The 23822-nt window shown below is 40.1% G+C and overlaps 1 protein-coding gene across 9 annotated transcripts in view; it reads left to right on the forward strand.

The window, feature by feature from the left end:
* Nucleotides 1-23822, forward strand: part of phactr4b (phosphatase and actin regulator 4b) — a 52661-nt gene that overhangs the window by 25369 nt on the left and 3470 nt on the right. For 6 of the 9 annotated variants that reach the window (XM_047361578.1, XM_047361580.1, XM_047361579.1 and 3 more), the window contains 12 exons: nucleotides 5142-5312; nucleotides 5519-5599; nucleotides 7930-8430; nucleotides 14702-15040; nucleotides 18553-18684; nucleotides 20506-21034; nucleotides 21212-21495; nucleotides 21827-22025; nucleotides 22217-22272; nucleotides 22600-22661; nucleotides 22756-22893; nucleotides 23051-23127. In XM_047361578.1, the coding sequence (XP_047217534.1) occupies nucleotides 5142-5312; nucleotides 5519-5599; nucleotides 7930-8430; nucleotides 14702-15040; nucleotides 18553-18684; nucleotides 20506-21034; nucleotides 21212-21495; nucleotides 21827-22025; nucleotides 22217-22272; nucleotides 22600-22661; nucleotides 22756-22893; nucleotides 23051-23127 (2569 nt within the window). Of the gene's footprint in view, nucleotides 1-1135; nucleotides 1766-5141; nucleotides 5313-5518; nucleotides 5600-7929; nucleotides 8431-14701; nucleotides 15041-18552; nucleotides 18685-20505; nucleotides 21035-21211; nucleotides 21496-21826; nucleotides 22026-22216; nucleotides 22273-22599; nucleotides 22662-22755; nucleotides 22894-23050; nucleotides 23128-23822 lie in introns of those variants that run through there. The other 3 variants (XM_047361576.1, XM_047361583.1, XM_047361584.1) reach the window with 3 other exon arrangements.

Consider the following 23822-nt stretch of genomic DNA (forward strand, 5'->3'; position numbering starts at 1 on the left):
TATCACTACCCTATATGTTTAAAATACATTTGTTGCTCACAATGCATCACTGTGTACTTTATAATTTGTTTTCTTGACCCTCCCTCTGCCTAAGGAGAAAACAGCACTGGTATATTTTTATGTACAAAGCTCAACTAGGTAAAATTCCCTCCTATTTGAGCACTTAACACCTTCTAACACTTGTGGTTCTGGAGTTGGTTTAAAATACCCAGAATTTTGTTTTTACGTGGTAAAAATACATTGTCTTACTTTGCACCTTCATCTAAATAATCTTCATGGTATACTAAACCTTAAATCTTAAACTGGACCTTCCATATTTTATTATGTTGACTCTGACAGATTTTTGTATGTATCTGTTTTGATGTAAATGCCAAACGTTTAGGTTAAACAAAGGTTAAGTAAATTGGTAAATAAGAACATTTATTACAGGTTGCTTATTTTTCCCAAATTGAATAAAACTAATATTACACTGCACTCTTATTTATGTCTTTGACTCAGTCTTACTGTTAAGTAGTGATTGAATCCAAGATTCAATCACCGTGATTAGAACCACTGTACTCAATTAAGTAGATTAAATTTGATAATCTGCCCTGCCAGGGGTAAGGGTTCTTGTAAGGTTGGAGGTACTGGATTTCCCAACTGTAGAGCTCTTAGATTTGATGTGGGTGTCTTATGTAACCTTTAATACAGAATCACTAAAAAGCAGACTCCTTTAGCCACACAATCACCTGTCCAGGGTAACGTAGCCTCTCGATGAGATGCTTGACAGAGTGTTAGGATGGTATATGTCAGAGGAACCACCCACGCACCAGACTCCCACATGTTTTCTGACTGGTAGGCCTTGTCAGAGCTGTTTTTATTCATGCTATGAATAAGCATTTATTTCATTTTTTTTTTTTCTTACTTTTTTCTCCTGGCTTTGCCAGACATTGGCAGCTTTTTTCTGTGATATCTCATGTGGACTGTGTTGAGTTTAAGGGGAAGAGGCTGTCTTTGTTCTCAGGGAGGAAATGGCCCTCCACCCTGATTGTGTGACTGTGTTTTCAGTAACCCACCACCACCAATCACGTCTGTACTTTTTCTTTCTTTGTCGCTCTTTTTATCCCATCAACTGCCATTTCCAAAGTCACAGGAACAGACAGCTGCATTACCACCAGACTCTGAATCACTTCTCACTGCGATAGAAACAAGTTGGAGTTGGGGGGTTTTCTGCGAAAGAATAGTTTTGTCTGAGTTTTCTACACCGTTGGATTGACACATTTTAATGAGTATTGTCAGAGATCTTTTTCAAACGGATGTCTGCTGAACAGGCTGAGTCCTCTACAATCGTCATCTGCGCAGCGTGTACACAGGCCCTGCACAGCCAGAGCTCTTATCCTGCTTCACTGGCTCAGCTGAGCCTCTGTATCAGAGGCGTTTCTGACAGAACAGTCTGCTGTGTGTGAGAAACGCCATCCAAGCTGGATCACAGAGAAGCTGCCTTTAGCAATGCTTAATCTGGATATTTTGGCAGCTGGTCTGAATCCTTGCTTTTTTGCCTCGTCCAGATGAGATGGATTTCCTTGCTCCTTGAACCTGGACCTTCTCTGCTTTTATTTTCCACTGGAACATGCTTATCTGGATGTTCCTCCTCTTTGATTTGGTTTCTGGGATACACACAGAAGAGCTGGATATTTTGGATTTCTGAATGTTGCCTGCTTCCCCATGGCATGCTGTTTCAGGTCCCGCCACCATGGAAGCTGGACGCCTAACTCTCCTCTTTCAGGTAGAGTAGGATCTGTTTTTAGAAAAGCTTTACTGATTTCTGGGTTTCTTTGAGTTCTAACCTGCCTATTCCTATTTTGACCAATTCCATATTTGTAAGCTTTATAACACATAAAAGAGAAAAATGGTGCTACAAATTCTTTGATAGAGGAAGTAGTGTTGAATCAAATGGGAAATGAAGGAAATAAAAGATTAAATGCATTTATTTTCAATTTATCAGATTCTTTGTTAACTTTCTTTTTACCTCAGAATCATACATTCTGTTGGTTGATGCATTTAAAGAACATAAATAGTGGAAACCTTTTAGTTTTGATGCAATTATTGAATAAGAAAAAAGAAAACTATATCAGATTTTGCCTGCTGGTCACAGTTCCGATCAATGGAAAATTGGCGGATTCCGATCTTAGGCCAATTAATTGCAACACTTTTTGTATTAATTAGATAAAATGTTTAGCAGCTAGTTATGGTCCAATATGAGGCTCTCGTTGCATGATAACCTTGAGTAAAAATACAAGATTTACGTAATGATTGTACATACAACAAATGTTTTAAGAAAAATGTCTAAGATCTAATTGATTTGGTTTTAAAAGCCAACTGCAAAAATAAAATACCATTGATTATCACTAATGTAATTTCAATAAGCGAGCTCATAATAGTGTGCAATATCACAACTATAAGGACTGCTTGGATGCCATATTTGGTTTGCAGGAATATTTTTCTCTTGCAAATAATATCATCGGACAGTTGGACAGGGTTTACCGCCTTTTGTGCTTTGGGCACACCTCACTTTAAAGATGGAGTCATATTGGTGACGGAAACAAAGAGAAGAGTGAGGAAAATGTGGATTAATACAAATTGGTATCTTCATCAAAGAATGCAACAATAACAGGAATTTCATGCTTCTTTTAGCACTGCAGCAAAAAGTGAGGTTATTTCTCTGCCTAAAGGTTGTTTCGTGTGGATTTAGCATGTAACTGCGTATGCGTGGGATTTGTCCTGAGTGATCCAGCTTTCTCCTACAGTCTGATAGCCTGTCTATGTGTTTCGCTGTGATGAACTGGCGACCTGTCTGCTGTCTAGAGATAGACACCATAATCTACCCTGTTAATAATTTCAATATACACATTTAAATAAACATAATGAAAAAATTTTATCTAAATTTAGTAATGAATTTGAAGGGCTTTTTAGGATTTTACATTTATGATAAGATCTCCTCTTGGAAAAAAATACCACTATTAGCTGATATGCCATTCTGCTTTGTAGAGTAAATCAAGTGTAGCAAGCCTATATTAGCTGGTTAATTAGTCAACTGTCTACTTGGGGAAAGTATATTATTCTTTATTGCAGCCAGCTGGCCAGCACTGACCAGCAACAGGTAGGGAGGGTCAGTGTAGCATTACTCTATGCTCCATACAGACAGGAAACTCTGGATATTCCTGTACTTTGTCTGGCATCTCATTATAAGTGCATTATATTTAGGAACGTTTGGGGGGAAAGTTAGTGGTTTTGAAATTAAAGCTTTTTAAAACCTCATTATACCTTCATAACAGTAACTGGACAATACCTCATAGTCCTGAAACAAAGTATATTTTACCTTAAGCAGTGATGAAAAATGCTTAGAGTCTTCCTGTTGGCTCTGAAATGGGTTTAAAGCCTGTGTGAGCAGTCGTTCATCATACCAAAGTGTTTCAGGAAGACACTAAACCTCTGGGAGAGATTCCCTGACAACCCTGACTCAAATGTAGATTTGCTTTCCAAAAAAGATTAATGTTCTTAGTCTCCTTCTGTGGTTTTTAGTTATTTACTAAGTAACCTGCATTAGTATTGTTTGAGAGCGTATTGTTGCGGCAATCAGACTGTAAGGGCCTGACATCCTGTGTGTGTGCATCACAATGGGAGTTTTGGTAAATATGTGTGCTGAATGCAGCAGCTGCAGCTTTTACACAGACCTAATGTACAAAGCTCTTTCTGAGCTCAGCACTCTGTTGATGGAGCTGTCAGTCAGGCATCCCAGAATATCTAGCTATTACTGCAGAATGATTGAGTGACCCAGCCTCATTGACATCTCATAGTGATCAGCATTCCTTAAAAGAAGGACTTGTTTCCTGAATGTTTGTTGTATCGTGTGTGCTGCGACTGACAGCGTTTTTCTGCTGCTTATGACCGCATGCAGCTTATGCCCCTCTTCTGCACCGAGACAGTGAGGGCTGAAGGGCTGATAAGGCACTAGTCTCCATCCAGCGAAGGAATGTGAGCACTTGACAGTGAGAAAGGCTGGCTGAAAGCCAGCAGCAGAGCCCCCTGTTAACAGTAGCTCAGTGGAGGAGTCCATGATCACTTAGCATCACCCTGCCAAAGCACACACAGTGCCCGAGAAGTAACAGCGAAACATAATACCAGTCATGATGAGGCAGTCTGTTTTTTGTTTTTTTTACTGTAGCTCAGTTCAGGTAGAAATCTAAAAACATGACATCAAGTAATTAATTTGTGGTAAGGCCAATTTTAGCCAATTCTAACACGTGCTGGTAGTTGCTTATGCTGTTTTCCAGAAAGGAATCACACCAAACCCAAATTAACGGTGTTCCATTTCCATGTCCTTATTCCAATTCAAATCCACAAAACCTGGGGCTTTAGATCCCATGAATTTGGGTGGAAAAGATTTTATTGTGTGAAAGTCTGTTTTTCTTTATAATTTGTATGGCACAACACAACAAACAAACCTCAAAAGGTCCTGCGATGATAAAATTCTAAATTGTCAGTCAAGATGGTGGTACTTGCTTTGAAAATGTTTGAGAACTATTGTTCTTGGCACTGTAGACTCTTACCCTAACTGGGATTTCTAAAAGGCTACCAACATTTTGAAATCCAGCACATTCCAGGACAGACAGAGGTTGGAAACTAGGAATGATAACAAAGAGAAACTTTGCTGTACTCCGTTCAGCCTTCCTGTTATCTCCTAGAAGTCTCCATCTCTCACAGCCTGAATAAAACCACAGACATGTTTTGGCAGGTTGCACAAAATAGTTTCCTTTTAAATAGTGTCTTATCTCTGCTTCCTCTGAATCCATTTTTAAAAACTTCACTGATACTGAAAACAGCTAACTTGGAGTGTTCTACACCCGTTCACAATCAAAACTCACATTGTTACCTGAGTTTGTCTCTCTACAGTGCAATGCATTCATTGATCGAAAAAAGATTGCATTTCTCAGTTTCAGACCTCCTAGTCATTGGTCAGGGCCTATAAATCAGCAGATTCCAGATACCTTGGTGCATCTCTACGATTGATGAAGCTCTCCTCTGACTTTCCAGCACGTCTTGTCTTGTTTTATGTTGCAGTGCATTTTAAACTGTAACGCTGTGCCGTTTCTTGTTTTCAGATGATGAAACGGAGCAGCACCACAGCACAATGGTGGGTGAGGGGGGCAGCGCAGGGGACACTACTCCTCCCCCAAAGCGTAAAGGCAAGTTTTCTACCATTGGCAAGATCTTCAAACCTTGGAAGTGGCGGAAGAAGAAAAGCAGCGAGAAGTTCAAAGAAACATCAGAAGGTTTGTGTTGCAAGCTCATTTTGTTTGGAGTCCGAGTCTCCACCCATCCTTTCTTACTGATCATATCGGTTACATTCGACGTTCAACCCAAGTCATAAGCATGTTTTCCTACCTTAATGCTTCCCTGTTCATTGGTTTTCCTGAAGCTTTTCAGCAAAAACATCAGGAGATGAAAACTTAATTTGCATTGTGTTTGTTGATTGCAGAACTGGAGAGAAAGATGTCGACAAGACGTACCCGACAGGAGCTCATAGAGCAAGGGCTACTGAAGGAGGTCCCAGATAATGGTAAGAAGTCTTCTGTGATTTGAAATCTTTGAACAGCAATATCTGTTGCTGACAGACGCTGCCCTGAGGCAATCACATCCACACAGACATTGCAGCTAGGTCACCAGTAGGTTGTGGCAGGAACAGCATTAATCAGGTGTCTGAAACACACTTTTAGACAAGGAACTGTTTTTCATGGTAATGTAATATAAGTTTAAAATTACATGCCACTTTACAGAGCTCTGGAAAAGTGGAACGAATTGTGCCCTGCAGCAAAATAGCTTCGAGAGGCGTTTGCGCAAGCTTTCTGCTGGCCTCGCTAGCACAGAAGCTCATTTATTAAACCTACAGCTGCTTCTGCATCACATCAACAAACACTGAATGTCTCTTCAGTGGTTGGGATTTTTTCTTGTTTCTGTTAGGCTATTCAAAATGTCAGGACATAAATCTCAATCACTATATTTCTTAGTAAAAAAAAGTAAGAAAATGAAACAATAAACAATTACATTTCAGGAACTCAAATTACTACAGATCAGATGCATAAAATATGTCTAGAGTTTCTTCCATACTTATTGAAAACAAAAGAGAATGAGTAAAAATGTTCTCAAAAAAATTCAGGATTTATTTTAGTTCCATATTCCCACGCTGACATTTTTAAAAAAACACAATCTTTCGTTTGAGGACATTTATTCAGTGGGGAAACAATACCTGATATTTAGTTCACAAGATGAGAAAATTAGAGTTCAGCAATATTTTGGGGGAAACTAAATTTCCCCATATTTTTAGGTTTCACAAATAAACCAAATGTTTTAAAAATTGTGCACTGGGTTTTGAAAAGTCTTTAGTCAGTGTACAATATTCCAATCCAGGTATCACAAAACCATAAAATTGGATTCCTAATGCTTGTGTAATTTTAAAGTGGTCCTAATCCCCAAAAGACATTGTAATTCCTCCTTTTATGTTTTTACAAATTGAAGAAAAGTTCTATAAGTCTCAACCTATGTTGTAAAGAATCATTGTTCAGCATAAAAATTCCCTGTTTAAGTATCTTAGATTTTCAACCAGAGGTGCTAAAATTTAATTCAGTTCAGTTTTATTTATATAGCGTCAATTCACAACACGTCGTCTCAAGGCATTTTACAAAGTCATTTCAATCGAATCATACAGATTTCCAATCGGGTTCATAATTTACATTTCAGTTGATCCTAACTATCAAACAGTGCAGTCAAATTCAGTTTATTATTCAAATTGTTTAAACAGTTTTTCTATCTAAGAAAACCCAGCAGATTGTATCGAGTCAGTGACTTGCAGCATTCACTCCTCCTGGATGAGGATGTAGAGACAATAGACAGTCACTTGCATTTACTTTGCAGCAATCCCTCATACTGAGCATGGATGTAGCAACAGTGGAAAGGAAACTCACTTTTAAAAATGCTATCCAGACTCATTAAAAACGGTGAAACTGGCCCTTTAATGTAATACTGATAGCAAGCTCCAAAGCAGAGGATAATTCATGCCATTAGAGGCTATCGATTAGCCAGTGGCAGTAATCTCACACTGCTTAAAGTTCCCACGTTAAGAAAAAAAATGCTAATGTAACAGCTATTCTAATTGCATTACAACTGCAGTTAGAACTGTTTATTACAAAGACTAAATATTATATACTGTGACAAAAAGGCTGAATGATGAACCTTATTTACCTTGCCACCACAAACCGTGATCAGGATGGTAAGGCAGATAGAGAACTGCAACAGACAGAGGCATTACGGTCTCAAAGTCTTCATAACACACATTAGATGATATCTACATGCCAATATGTTTGCAAGCATGTCAGGAAAAAGCCTTCTGTCCTACCATCACAAAAATGCAAACAAGTGGAGTTTGCTAAATGCTACTGGAGGTTTAATTGGAACCGTGTACTTTGGTGAGAGGTTATGTTGGCAGGTGTGGTGCTAGAAAAAACACACATCTGGAAAAAGAATATTGCTGGTGGGGAAACCTAGTTCATTACAGAGGTGGGACCAAGTCACAAGTAATTCTCAAGTCTTTATGGTCAAGTCAAGAGTTAAGACTGGCAAATCTCAAGTCAAGAAACAAGTTAAGACTAGCAAGTTAAGCCAAGTCCAAGTCCAATGGTGTAAATTTCAAGTTATTAACAAATCATAATAAGTTATCCCTAAAACACAATACACACAAAAATTTAAAAAAGTGTTTTTTGACATGTCACCAAGCATCTAAGTTAGTTAGCTAAACTATTAAGAGTTATACAGAACATATTTTCTTTGGTTTGGATGATCAGATGTTCATTTTTAACCTGTTACTTCACTTGTGTTTCATGACCAACCTTTCAGATGGAGAGGCACAAAATGTGAAACAGTCTTACGTTAAGAATGGCCACACACTTCCAGTCAGTGGAGGTGGAGGAGTCATCAGCACTGGGAGGAACCCAGGCAACCAGGTCAAGCTCCCTGGAGAGTCAGACTTTAGGATGAACCCTGGGAGGCTCACCCAGCCAGAAGACCACAGGGGCCGCTCACCTTCAGACGGAGACCGTCGTGGAGCTTTGTGCTCCGGGAGCACTGGACTGCATGAAGAAGGGTGGAGAAGTGGGGGAATGGGGGCACGTGCACATGGGGAGGGTGAGTGGAAATCCAACTTGGCCTGGCAAGGACAAATCCATGCTCAGATGGATGAAGGTAGGCGCGGGGCCAGACTTCACCCGGACGATGGGCAGAGGAGGCCAGGGCTGCAGAAGGCCCCGTCAGAGGATGGCAGGAGGAGGCCTGCAGAAGCAGACTGGAAGCCAACGCTCCCTCGACATGCCTCTGCAGAGGAGGGAAGAACCCGCAGAGGTAAGTCTCTTCCTTCCTGCCACCCGAAATTTTCCAACAACTAAAAAGCTGCAATCATAAGATCCCTGCTCAGCTGTTGTCATGAAAGTCACAGATAATGTTCCCAATTTCTGACCTGACCTTGCTGATATATTGTTGAAGGTACAACTCTTTCTATATTTTTTCCCTCCATTTTGCTGTCACTCCTTAGCTCATAATGCTGTTCTCCCAGATATAGACAGCCTCCTGTCGGCTCCCAAGAGGCTTGCTCCAGCTATGCTTCTTATTCAGGAACATGAGAGAACAGATCGTCCTCCCTTCTCCTTTACTAATTAATCTGTCGTGATCACTAAACCCATTATTGCTCCTGACTGCCCACACTGTGAGCTCATGGTGGTTCCAAAAAGACAAACTAATTCCTCCCAAAAACACACATGGAAAATAATTCTAGTTGCTGTCCTTTTTTTATTGACTCATCCTCTGATCACTAAACCACATTTTCCCGTTTTTACATGATAAATGGACCCAACACAAAGTAGAGCATGATTGCAATTGTGGGTAGAAATATACATGTTCTTTTATTTATTTTTATGTTTTTTTACAAATAAAAGTCCAAAGAATGTGGCATTCATTTGTATCCAGCCCTCTTGAGTCGATTCCCAATAGAACTACATCTTGCTTCAATTATAGCTCCAGGTCTTTTGAGGCTTACCTCTACCAGCTTTGGAACTCTAGAAACTAAACTGTTTGCCTATTCTTCTTTAAAAAGTAGATCAAGCTTAGTCAGATTGGAGTAGGAGCATCCATAAACTTGGGTTTACAAGTCTTGTCACAGATTGTGAATTGCAATTAGGTCTGGACTTTGACTGGGCCAACGAATAAACAGTCTGTGATATAAATCATTGCACTGTAGCTTTGGCTTTATGTTTAGGGCCATGCTAGAAGGTGACTCTCCACCCTAGTCTTAAGTCTTTTGAAACTTCTCAATGGATTTCTTCTTGTATTGTCCTGTTTTTATTTCCTACCATCTTGCCATCAATTTTGATGAGCTTCCATGTCCCTGCTGAAGAAAAGTATCCCCACAGCATGATGTTGCCACCACTGTGGGGATCAAGTGTTCAGGGTGATATGCTGTATCCATTCTGGTCTTATCATACCAGAACGTTGTCTATGTTTGCTGTGTCCCTAACATGGTTTGCTGCAAACTGTTAACATGTCTTTCTTTTTGCCACTCTTCCACAATGGCTGTATTTGTGAAGTGTGAAACTAATAGTTGTCCATTTAAGAGATTCTCTCAACTGAGCTGTGGATCTCTGCAGCTCCTCCACAGTATCCATAGGCCACTTGGTTGCTTCTCTGATTAATGCTCTGCTTTTTCCCGGCCTGTCAATTTAGGTTGACGGCCATGCCTTGAAAGGTTTGCAGTTGTTTCATATTTGCATTTTCACATGATGAATTGAACAGTGCTCCATGAGATCTTTAAGCCTTGAGATGTAATTTGACAAACTAACCCTGTTGTAAACCTCCCCACACCTTATTCTTGACCTGTCAGCTGTGCTCCTTGCTCTTCAGGAAGCAGTTTTTGTTCACTGATGTTCTCTGACAAACTTCTCAGGCCAAATGAATGCCATGCTTTTTAGGTTATTATTTGTAAAATCTAAATAAATAAAATAACTATAAACCATTCTATCATACTGTACTGCTTTGTGTTGATCTCTCAAATGAAATCTCACAATAAAATACATTTACGTTTGTCTTTGTAACAAGACAAAATTTTGCAAGACACTGTGTATTGTGCATCCATGTTGCGTCTCCGTGACATAAGGAATTTTTAACAATAAATAGTGGAAGTGTGTATAAATAAAGGCTTATGGTTAGGTGCATGTAAGTAATTTTTGCATTACTGCATGTGCCTTATCCAGCTCGTTCCTAAATTCACCTTGTCTTTTCCTTTTCTCTTTGTCTCTGACGACCCTTTCTCTCCCTCTCCTACTCTCTTTCTATCTTTATCACATATCCTGCTTTCTGTCCTCGTTTTCTCTCTCTCTGCCTCCTCTGTGCTTGATTTTAACTTCCTGCTTTCCACTGGATGATTTCCTCTTTGGTTCTGTGACGTCACATTGATAAAGGTTCATCTGCAAACGAACAGCTCTGTTCTTCGGAGCTGCGACTTGGAGAAATTGCGTGGGAGAAGCAGAAGCAGCAGTGGGGTGGTCAGAGGGAGGTGGGCTTCATTTGGACATAATTGCAGCTGCCCACGCTGTTTACCTTCACAGCTGATCCCCAGATAATGCCGTTCTCAAACAAGAGCTGCCATAGAAAGTGCTTCAAGTAGTGCAGCGGCAGAGAGTTGCTCACTCTGAACTGAAACATTCAGAGCTTTGCAGAAAGGTTTTTATAAGCTTCTGCTTTAAATACATTTCCTGTCAGTAGCATATATAGTAGTTCAAACAGTCTTTCTTTTGTTTATTTAATGTTACTATTATGCCTCAAGCCTATCATAACCTAAATACTATATTATGCAATATAAAAAAACAAGGTATAGATTTGCAATAAATTTAGCTATTTTAACAGTTTACAATAAAAATAGAACTGAGAAATGGTTCTAACAGTAATCAGGTGAAACCCTGATGCAGCGAATTGGTTTTTGAAATCTTGATCTTCTAATCCAGACATCCATAAAAAAAATCGCAATATATCATAGGAACACTGGAAGCATTATAACCCTAATAAAACCCTGCTTATTTCCTCAGTTTTATTCTAAAGGAAATATAATTATCAAAATAAAGACTTTTAACAGAGTATGGTGAAACTCATAATTCAAATCATGAATTCATAAATTAATACGTTTTTTTTTCTAAGATAACACTTAAGTGTAACCTTTTTTTCTTTTCTTTTTTTGACATAAGGTGACATAGCAACTGCAGAAGGAGCCCCCTGCTGGACGGTTGAAAAAAGAGTTTAATTAATTTGTCAGATCAGAAAAGACTGTAAAAAACTAGTTGTAGCATAGTGTTTCCAAAGTTAGTGAACTAGGTGTAGTGATGGATACATAGATCTTTTTTTACCCATGGTAGTGATAGCTTGATAAAATCAGCAACATTAGTGGTAATAAGTATGGTACTAAAATATGGTTGGAAAAATCCAAGTTCAGTTTATAGCAATAAGACACCATTCATAATATACACTGCCTGGCCAAATAAAAGTTGCCACCTGGATTTAACTAAGCAAATAGGTACGAGCCTCCCATTGGATGATGACTGCATGGGCGATTATGTTTCGGCTGGCAACAGGTTATTTAACCCCAACTGGTGCAATGAGTTGCTTCTCATTTCTTAAACAACCATGTTGAAAGACACATCCCGTGGTCGTGAAAAAGATGTCAGTCTGTTTCAGAAGAGTCAAATTATTGGCATGCATCAAGCAGAGAAAACATCTAAGGAGATTGCAGAAACTACCAAAATTGGGTTAAGAACTGTCCAACGCATTATAAAAATTGGAAGGATGGTGATGACCCATCGTCTTTGAGGAAGAAATGTGGCCGGAAAAAACCCTGAATGATCGTGATTGGTGATCACTTTAACGTTTGGTGAAATCAAATCGAAGAAAAACAACAGTAGAACTCCGGGCTATGTTTAATATTGAAAGTAAGAGCATTTCCACACACACAATATGAAGGGAACTCAAGAGATTGGGACTGAACAGCTGTGTGGCCTCAAGAAAACCACTAAACAGTGAGGCTAACTGGAACAAAAGGCTTCAATTTGCTACTGAGCATAAAGATTGGACTCTGAAGTAATGGAAGATGGTCATATGGTCTGATGAGTCCAGATTTTCCCTGTTCTAGAGTGACCGGGCGCATCAGGGTAAAAAGAGAGGCAGGTGAAGTGATGCACCCATCATGCCTAGTGCCTACTGTACAAGCCTGTGGGGGCAGTGCTATGATCTGGGGTTGCTGCAGTTGGTCAGGTCTGGGTTCAGCAACGGTATGTGTTCAAAGAATGAGGTCAGCTGACTACCTGAATATACTGAATGACCAGGTTATTCCATCAATGGATTTTTTCTTCCCTGATGGCACGGGTATGTTCCAAGATAATAATGCCAGGATTCAACGGGCTTGAATTCGACTTTTTTTTTGGCCAGGCAGTGTATCATTGTAATCGCAGGTAGAACACTAATGAGAGAGCACCATTTAAGAGTGCAAGTCAAACTTCATAACCAGTTTTAAAAAATAATGTTAGTCACTGTAAAATCAATGCTGAAGAGGTCGGAATATCTAAAGAAAACTGAATAATTTCTACCTTTTCTTTACTTTTGTATGGAAGCCCATTTCCGCCACTCTGACGGAAAGAAAATTTGTATTTTATAATTATGAAATATCTAAGTGATAATTATGAGATGCAAGTTTTTTTTTTCATCAGAGAGGCAGACTTTTGTAGCTGAATGCTGTCAGACTCACAAAAATCTTGATTTGTCAACTCTGTTAACACAATAGAAAAGAAGTGCTTTCTTTCATACCTTAAGTCTCAAACACATACAAAAGTGTGTCAATCTTATTGTTTACACCCTCTGTGGCTTAAAAGCTCACATTTAGTTGACCACTTGTAACTTGTAACTCGCAACTCTGTGTTACATTAACGCTCAGCTTGGACTCCTGCTTTACTTGCACAATGATCACCTGCACTGTTGTACTGCTCTCGCACCCAATACTGCTCTATATTTACTCTCACTCACTTAAAACTGTGCACATATATTTATATTATATTGTAGATATGTTTATACTGTTTAATTTGTATTATATTGCACCGACTACGCCAAAACAAATTCCTTGTATGTCCAAAAACGTACTTGGCAATAAAGCTTTTCTGATTCTGATTCTGAAACTCTCGTCCTGACCGCAATTAGATAGGACTTGCACAAGACTTCACTCTAAAAAGAAATATGGTCACATTTTGGCATTGCAAAACCTGCCCCTTGATATCCAATACACCACTGTAAAACAGCCTTTAGTTTAGCGTGGATAAGAAGCTCAGCAGTAGATGTTAACTTTAGCGTCATTAGCAGCTAATGGTGTGCCAGTTGGACTATTCATGCAGTGCTTACAAATGGTTATTTTCCTGACTGTCATACAGTTGCTGTTACTTTTCTCTGCTGAGCACCAAACAAGCTGCCACACAAACAATTTACAAGTGATGGAGGCTTCTTCAGAACCGTTTATAACAGTCTTGGCCACCAGCCTGAAGAAGTCCTTAAGAATTTCTTCGTTTCTTAATTCCAAATAGGAGTCTCAAAACATAAATAGGATGTCGAGATCAAATCATTCACCTTTGTGTCAGACTCATAACAGTAGCTTACACTTGCTTCACTAGATTAGGTTATATTCTGATGGCAACTAAAAAGCTTTACACAACTTTACAAGACAAATCTCACATATTAATTCAATTCAAAAATACTTTATTGATTCTCAAGGGAAATTAAATGTAGTTGTAGCTCATATTATAAATATTTCGTCAAAGAGCCGTTGTAGATGCTGATGGCTGTGGGCAGGAAGGATCTCCTGTAGCGCTCCGTCTTACAGCAGGTCTGAAGAAGCCTCTGACTGAAGACACTGTTGTTGTATGACTCTCTCATGACGAGGATCTAAGGATTCAACATAATGTTCAGCATTTTATGAAGAATCATTTTTGCACAATGATCTCCAGAGGTTCCAGTGGACTCCCCAGAACAGAACCAGCCTTCTTTATTATTGTTTTGAATTTGAATTTATATTATCTTGTTGAGCTTGTTCAAGTCTCCAGCTCTGATGCTCTGATGTTACCCCAACAGATGATGGCTGAAGAGATCACTCTCTCCACAGTAGACTTATAGAAGATATGCAGCGTCTTGTTACAAACACTGAAGGAATATTGTGGGGTTTTGGTGTTAACAGATCTCATTACACTTCTAGTCATCATACATAGCTGGCTATTATATACTAAATATAAAAGCAAAAAACTCAAATACATTTTAATATAATTCTAACCCACTGGAAAGGTATGATTCCACTTGTTTGTTGTTTTTAAAGCTGTGACTTTTTAAAATATGTAGTAGACCTTGAAACTGGAAACTGGCCATGCCTATGAGCCATCATGTAGTTGGACAATATACTGTATGTAGAAGTATGCATAACATCGTACCTCAGGACCTGTTTGTTTAATATACTTATACTCAGATGCAGTACTGTAGTTTTTTAAGTACTGCAACTAGAATTAGCTCTGTTACATGAAACCTGTCTGGTACTCTTTGTTCATAGAGTCAGACAGCCATTTTGTACCTGACCCAGAGATGCTGCAGGACACCCTTCGTGAACCTCTGCCGCCTAAACAGCCATTTATGCCTCCCAAGTGGCTGATAAGTTCCACCCCTGAAACTGGCAACGAGGGTCCACCTCGAACCCCATCCAACCACCCTGCGATCCAGTACTCCTCCCCCTCAGCTGGGACTTCCACCAAACCTGTTCGATCCGTGTCTTCCGCGGGTACCAGCACGCATCAGCCTGCACCTTTGGCCCTAACGCCCACCTCGCAGGGCACCAAGCAACCTCCTCTCCCTCCACCCAAACCTGTAAACAGGAACAATGCAGCCATGCTGGGTAAGTACAGCAAAGTAAGTGGATCTTAATCCCAAAATTCACATAATGTGTACTCACTTTGCAGACAGCTTTCCTACAGGAAATGTGTATATTTCCAAGTCAGTGCGGAGCTAATTATAATTGGGAAGTTTTGGACTTGAGAAACTCCACTCACTTACATTCAGACATTGTGCTAATGATGTTATATGAACAGCTTGAGAAGCTTTTCCCCAGCTAATTATTTAGCATGCATGGGCTCTTTTAGTGTCAACATTTTCAGCATTTTCCACTCTGAAGATAACAGAGGCTCTTGTGGACGTGCTTCAGTACAGACAGCATAGTTGTTGTTTACAGTGAGTATTTTGTCTCATCTGGGATCTTGTTGTAATTCCCTCTTGGCTAAGACTCTTATGATTTACTCTTGCTTCAACAGCACATCTGTTGATATTTGGTGTTTTGATAAATGAGCGTACTTCGTGTACAAGCCATCCGTGTTTGTAGTGAGGTGCATGGTTTGGTTTAAAGAGGCAGTTGTTTTTGACATTTCTTGTATTGACCTGTGGTCTTTTCAGAAAAACCTCTGGAAAGCAGGAGAAGTGCTTTTTCATTTCCCCTTGCTGTTACGGGTCCTGTATAAAATAGATCAAAATGATATCAGTCTCATTTTTTAACTATGAAAAAGCTTAATAGATGTAGATGCTATGAACAAATATTTGCCCCCTTACAGATTTCTCTGGTTTTAGCTTATTTGTCACACCTAAATGACTAACATAATCAAACATATTTTGATATCACAGAATGAAAACCCAAAGAAATACTAAATGCTGTTTTCAAATGATGATTTGTGTATTAGAGAGAAAAAGGTACACACACCATGTCAAAAAGGTATTAGCCCCTTTATTTAAAAACTTGTTGCGCCACCACCTGGTGGCAACAATTGCCAACAAGTATTTTCAATTCAACTGACGATATGCCTTTGAAATCGTTTTGGAGGAATTTTGGTCGACTCTTTTTTACAGATTTGCTTTAATTCAACAACATTGGAAGGTCTTTCGACGTAAACTGGCCATTGAATGTCAGCGTCTACAGCGTCTTAATCTGAGTTAGACCAAGACGTTGACTTGTTGATTCCAAAACCTTAATTTTTCCTTTTTTGAGCCATTCAAGGGTGCCCTTGAGAAAATTCTTCTTCAGGAGTTTCTAGTAGAGAGAAGAATTCGTGGTTCAGTCAATTATGTTGTGTTATCCAGGTCCTGAAGCATCAAAACAGCAACAGAACATCACACTAACACCACCATGTTTGACTGTCTATAGAATGTTTTTTGTGTTAGTTTTACACCAGATGTAATGAGACATACACCTACAGGTCCTTCTCAAAATATTAGCATATTGTGATAAAGTTCATTATTTTCCATAAAGTCATGATGAAAATTTAACATTCATATATTTTAGATTCATTGCACACTAATTGAAATATTTCAGGTCTTTTATTGTCTTAATACGGATGATTTTGGCATACAGCTCATGAAAACCCAAAATTCCTATCTCACAAAATTAGCATATTTCATCCGACCAATAAAAGAAAAGTGTTTTTAATACAAAAAACGTCAACCTTCAAATAATCATGTACAGTTATGCACTCAATACTTGGTCGGGAATCCTTTGGCAGAAATGACTGCTTCAATGCGGCGTGGCATGGAGGCAATCAGCCTGTGGCACTGCTGAGGTCTTATGGAGGCCCAGGATGCTTCGATAGCGGCCTTTAGCTCATCCAGAGTGTTGGGTCTTGAGTCTCTCAACGTTCTCTTCACAATATCCCACAGATTCTCTATGGGGTTCAGGTCAGGAGAGTTGGCAAGCCAATTGAGCACAGTGATACCATGGTCAGTAAACCATTTACCAGTGGTTTTGGCACAGTGAGCAGGTTCCAGGTCGTGCTGAAAAATGAAATCTTCATCTCCATAAAGCTTTTCAGCAGATGGAAGCATGAAGTGCTCCAAAATCTCCTGATAGCTAGCTGCATTGACCCTGCCCTTGATAAAACACAGTGGACCAACACCAGCAGCTGACACGGCACCCCAGACCATCACTGACTGTGGGTACTTGACACTGGACTTCTGGCATTTTGGCATTTCCTTCTCCCCAGTCTTCCTCCAGACTCTGGCACCTTGATTTCCGAATGACATGCAGAATTTGCTTTCATCCTGAAAAAAGTACTTTGGACCACTGAGCAACAGTCCAGTGCTGCTTCTCTGTAGCCCAGGTCCTGGGAATGCGGCACCTGTAGCCCATTTCCTGCACACGCCTGTGCACGGTGGCTCTGGATGTTTCTACTCTAGACTCAGTCCACTGCTTCCGCAGGTCCCCCAAGGTCTGGAATCGGCCCTTCTCCACAATCTTCCTCAGGGTCCGGTCACCTCTTCTCGTTGTGCAGCGTTTTCTGCTACACTTTTTCCTTCCCACAGACTTCCCACTGAGGTGCCTTGATACAGCACTCTGGGAACAGCCTATTCGTTCAGAAATGTCTTTCTGTGTCTTACCCTCTTGCTTGAGGGTGTCAATAGTGGCCTTCTGGACAGCAGTCAGGTCGGCAGTCTTACCCATGATTGGGGTTTTGAGTGATGAACCAGGCTGGGAGTTTTAAAGGCCTCAGGAATCTTTTGCAGGTGTTTAGAGTTAACTCGTTGATTCAGATGATTAGGTTCATAGCTCGTTTAGAGACCCTTTTAATGATATGCTAATTTTGTGAGATAGGAATTTTGGGTTTTCATGAGCTGTATGCCAAAATCATCCGTATTAAGACAATAAAAGACCTGAAATATTGCAGTTAGTGTGCAATGAATCTAAAATATATGAATGTTAAATTTTCATCATGACATTATGGAAAATAATTAACTTTATCACAATATGCTAATACTTTGAGAAGGACCTGTATTATTGTTGAATCATGAACACTGACATTAATGAGGCACATAAGTCTGCAGTGCTTTAGATTTTGTTTTGGGTTATTTAGTGAGCTCCCATGTGAGTCGTTTTGAAAGTCCCAAATACTGTGAAGGTTCAACACTGATGTTTTCTCCATTTGTGGATATTGGCTCTCACTGAATACTTTCAGTGGAATCCCTAGAAATAGCTTTGTAACCCAGAAAAAGCAGCTTTCAAATAAAATCATCATTGTAAAGTGTTTTTTCTATTTACCTATATTATCTTTGATTGATATACATTTTTTACATGGTCTTAAACATTTATTTTTGAAGAAAAAACACAAAAACCAAAAAAAAAAAACATGTAAGGAAGCAAATATTTCTTTTCAGGGCGCTGTATACATTTGCCATAACTCCTTCTAGAAGAGTAAAACCTCAGGAAAGCAACCAACAGTTTTGCTCAACATGTTTTATTAATGATCTTAAAGCGTTGCCATCTTCTACATCATAGCAATATAACTTCCTAACGAACAGCTTCGACATCACCTCCACGTAGCTTCATTAATCTAATATACACTCGCTGAAAGGCCTCCATCTCCTCCCTATTAGTATCCGCCCTGCAGGGGGGAGAAAACGCTCAGCTTCCTCTCTACTGGTCCTGCTGGAAGCGAGAGTGCGACTACGACGTCTACCTGTCTCTGCCTGTCTACCTGTGCCGGCGGGCCGGAGGCCTGCGCTCAGGTAAAAAGGAGACGCTTCTGTAACCAGGACGCACCGCTTCTTCCGAGTCTTCCTTCTTCATCGTGTCACGTCCCTTCTCGCTGCAAACATGTTTTTTCTGTTCTGTCTTTAACTTCTTGGCGCTAAATTCCTTTTATGAGATGCACTAAATAAGAGTCGCATGCTTATAATAAGCTGGTACTGAGCCCTGCTTTGTGTTTAAATGAGGGAGCTTTTGTCTGAGTGCAGTTCACTTGTTTTTAGAGGCTATATGTGTGAATGAGGGCAAGCTTTGAGCAGGTTTCAGCTGTTGACTGCACTGCATCACTTTATTGCATAATATAATATCATGTACATGTTATGATCAGAGAGAATGGATAGATGCTCATAAAAGGATGGTAAAGTAGAGTTGAGAAAGTGGTCTAAGGTAATGGCTTGACTTCAGGTAGAGAAGATGTTAGCCAACTGCATGTTGTAACCCTGTCACTTCTGTTCTCTCTCTGTGCCTCTATAGAACAACCAAGCTGTTCTGAAGAGTTTGGAGAGCTTCATAAAGTGCCACGCAAAGTTTTTTTTTTTTTTTTTTTACATTTTGTAACAATAAAGCCACAAACTTCAATACATTTTACTGAGATTTTTCATGAAAGCGGTTGCTAACTGAAGTGGGAAAGGAAAAGGATAGCTTGTTTTCAATTTTTCTACAAATAAAAATAGGAAAAGTGTTGCCTCCATTAGTATGCATTTACTTCTAAATAACCCCTAAATAAAACAGCAGCCAATTGCCTTGAAAACACCCCTAATGAGTAAATTCAGTTGACTTGAGTCTGATTTAATGTCTGTATAAACCCAGCTCCTCTGTGAAGGCCTCAGAGGTTTGTTGAAGAACATTATTGTACAACCAGCATCTTAAAAGACCAAGGAACACAGCAGACAGGTCAGGAAGAAAGCTGTGGAGAAGTTTAAAGCAGATTTAGGTTATAAAACAGTATCCCACGTTTTAAACATCTTACAACTGTAAATGGCATGGCACAAGTGCAAACCTACCAAGACATAGCTGTGCAACTAACCTGACAGACTTGACCCTAAGCATACCATTCCCAGGATGACATGATGATGGTGGTGGCAGCATCATGATGCGTGGCTGCTTCTCTCTCATCCTCGGAGATTCGAAGGTGGATGGAACTAAATACAGGGCAATCCTGGAACAAAATGTTATAGAGGCTACAAAAGACTTTAGACTGGCAGATTCATGTTAGATTGCTGCAAATTTCAAAACCACATATTTTCTTCCATTTCACAATTTTACACGACTTTAAGGTGGTCTATGACATAAACTGCAAATAGAATACATTAAAGTTTGTGGTTTTAGAGTGATAAAATGTGAAGACGTTTACATACTTTTGCAAGGTGCTGTGACAAGTTACATAGCTGTGCATGCAAGCATCTGAAGCTTTGTGTTCAGGAGCCTCTTTTGCACAATATGAGGCGAATTATATAAGCTTTGATGGACTGTTTAGAATCTGGCTGTGAAGAGCATGTATGCATCTCGTTTGTCTCTCTGACCTGGGGCACACACTGCACTCTGCTTTGCCCAGGCAGTGTGTGTATCTCTGGCACACACTGCATATGTGCTCTGATGCTCAGTCACACATGTATTAAAAGTGTTTGTTCATGTGTATTTAATGACTGCACATGTGTGACTAATGTTTGTGCACACATGTCACGGGCAAACTGCACTGTAAAAGAAAAACTTGCTAGCATCTCACCATTATGCATAAATCCTCAGCATTCACATCATGTTTAAAACATTTTGATTAGATGTTTTGTTTTTTTCATTTGCAGTTGACTTCAACCAAGCCACAGGGGGGGCAAGTCTCCATCCAGCTAAGCCCTCTCCTCCAATGCCTCCTAAGAGGACAACCCCAGTCACTAAACGCAACACAGCGGACTCTACTCCGAGCCATCCCGTCAACCCGTCCCCGCTCTCTGTGGAGGACCACAGCAGCCTCCCTGTGGGCTTCCAACTGCCCCCACCTCCTCCATCCCCACCCCTGCCGAGCCACATACCGCCCTCTCCACCCTGCCAGCACATGCACACCCACCACCTCCACCATCAGCATTCCTACCCACACCCGTTGCCCCAGCCCATACCGATGCTGTTCGATCCACCAAGCCCGACCGTTGAGTCGCCCCAGCGCCCAGCCCCCGTCCCGCTGCACATCATGATCCAGCGAGCCCTGTCCAGTCCTGGCCCGGCGCAGCCTCATCCAGATGGGGCGCAACGTGCGCACGCGCTACTTTTTGAAACCCCTCCAGAGTATCAAGCAGATCGCGGTCGACCTCTGCCTGTCAGCATTCAGCCACTAAAACTGTGAGTTTTTCAGTACTTCTTGTAACACTGGTCTTTACATAAAATCTCTTTAATGAGGGAATTTTAGAGCTGCACAATATAGCAAATTGCAAACATTGATATCACAATTATGCAATATCAGTGTTAAAATATAAAAATTGTAAGAGACTGCTTGGATGCATGTTTCCTTCCTCTAAGATCTGAAGATGACTACTCAGAGGAAGAAGAGGAGGAAGATGATGAGGAAGAGGAGGAGTATGATGGGGAGATCCCCCAGCCAGAGCTGGAGCCACGGAGTCGTCGCTGCCTGGTCGGTGATGCTGGTGTTTGTATCCTTCCCGGTGAAAATAGTAGTGAGGAGGAGGAAGATGATGAAGATGATGTGCAGGGACAGCATGACATACACAGGGAGGACAGTGATTCAGACGGTCCTGTGCTCCATAAAGAGGAAGACTCTGATGAAGAGGATGAGCCCCCACTCAGTAAGCTTAGTCTCTTTTAACAGAAAAGTAATTTAAATGATCATTTTACAAAGTTCCTGCAGAGTGTGGAAAGTTTGATTTGATTCAAGGGTTTTTTGAGGTCACTGTAAGTTTGAAGAAAAATGAGTATAGAAAATATTTGGGTTTTATTTTTTATCTGTCTGAAAAAATGTGTCCATTCATTCATCCATCCATCCATCCATCCAAATATGACTTATGGACTTTAAAAATATGTAGGAACCCAGTTTTTGTTTATGTGAGGCTATGCAGTGTTCTGGGGCTCCTCTGCAGCTACTACCTTTCTCTCTTTCCCTGCTTTTCTTTCTTGCAGGTGCTCTGGCCAGTAGGGTCAAGAGGAAGGACACCCTGGCTCTGAAGCTGAGCAGCCGTCCCTGCGCTCTGGACAGGGACAGGTTCACGCAGGAGAGAAGCAGCAGAGAGGATCAGCCTCCAGGGCAGACGGGCCTAACCTGGCAGAGCAGGGAGCAGTGGGAGGCTATTCGCACACAGATTGGCACTGCGCTCACAAGGTAATTACACGTTTTGTCAGACTTTTTTCCTCATTTCAGGCTTAATCAAATCGATAGTAAATCGGATCTTCTAAAACAAGAATGCAGAAACAGATTCTTAGATCTTTGCCTTATTTCCTGGTTGAAACGTTGACAACCCAGTATACAAATAGTGATGTTTTTTTTTTCTGCTTTGTTTTTTACCTGCTCAGGCGGCTCAGCCAGAGACCAACTGCTGAGGAACTTGAGCAAAGAAACATCCTTCAGCGTCAGTATTAACCATCTCTCCCTTTCACCTTAAATCTGTCAGTAAAATTAGAAAGATTCTCTTAAACGTTTACTCGTCATTCATGATTCACTGCTATGCTATTTCTATCTAAATTATTTGTTTCAGTGAAGCCAAATTGTAACACTCATGCTATGTTCCAGCAAATGCAACAAAGTTGTCTTCTCTATAATTTGGGCTTAAAAAGGTTTCTCAATTCAGATGAGAGATCTAATTTTAGAAACTTCTTTCTTCTCTGCCATTCCTGCACATTAAACCAAGCTTTCATATCCAAGTCTAAAATAAGCTCTGTTCCTGTTCTTTTTTTAGCCAAAAATCAGGCTGACAGACAGGCGGAGGTTAGGGAGATCAAACGCCGTCTGACCAGAAAGGTAAACCAGCACGTCAACAACAAACATCCAGGTGTCATATTTTGTTTTCGCTGGATCTAAAACCGTAACAAAAAAAATCATCATTCTCTTGTAGCTGAGTCAAAGGCCCACAGTCGCAGAGCTGCAGGCAAGAAAGATCCTGCGTTTCCATGAGTATGTGGAAGTCACAGAGGCCCAAGACTACGACAGAAGGGCGGACAAGCCATGGACTAAGCTGACTCCAGCAGACAAGGTATTCTTTATTTATAAAACTAATCAAGTACCGATTAATTTATGTGAAAAATATACCCGATTGGTATTGTTTTCTTGCTAGATAATAGAACCATGTGAGACATCCAATATTTTTCCTCTGAAGTTCCTTGTTTTAACAGTAAGTATTGGTTCTGTAGGCCGCCATCCGAAAGGAGCTCAATGACTATAAAAGCACTGAAATGGAGGTTCATGAAGAAAGCAGAATTTACACAAGGTATGATTTTTATGGGTTGAATATTAACTTAGTAATACAGGTGCATCTCAATAAATCAGAATACCATAGAAAAGTTCATTTATTTGAACAATTACATAAAAAATGTATTGTATATAGTGATATATTTTAAGTGCTTATTTCTGTTCATTTAGAGAATTATGACTTATATAATTTCAACTTACTGATTAGGGCCTAAGGCCTTTTTAATACAGAAATGTTATGCTTCACACAACTATGGAGAACCCTCCTTATTTAACAGTTGTCCACCAGATAGTCATTGACACCCACAAGTAGGATGGACCATAAAAGGACATTACTAAAGAAACTATAAAGTTAAGTGGAAGGAAAAACTGTGGTAGAAAAAAAAAACAACAGTAATGCAAAAACCAAGAGGATAACTGCAGCCTATGAGGATTGTGAAGCAAAGCTCACTCAAGAGTTTGGAACAGATTCGCAAGGCGTAGACTGCAGCTGGAGTAAGTGATTTAAGAGCCTCCAAACACAGATGTATCCAGGACATGAACCACTACTGTTGATTTCTTTGTTTTAAGTCACCCCTGAACAAGAGACAATGTCAGAAGTGTCAGCCTGCACATAGGGGAAGAAAAAAAACCTGGACAGTTGTTTAGCAGTTCGAAGTTCTGTTTTAAGATAAAAGTAAATTTTGTATTTTATTTGAAAATTGAGTTCTAAAA

The sequence above is a fragment of the Girardinichthys multiradiatus genome, chromosome 3 (assembly GCF_021462225.1).
Source record: "Girardinichthys multiradiatus isolate DD_20200921_A chromosome 3, DD_fGirMul_XY1, whole genome shotgun sequence".
In the NCBI taxonomy this organism is placed as follows: domain Eukaryota; kingdom Metazoa; phylum Chordata; class Actinopteri; order Cyprinodontiformes; family Goodeidae; genus Girardinichthys; species Girardinichthys multiradiatus.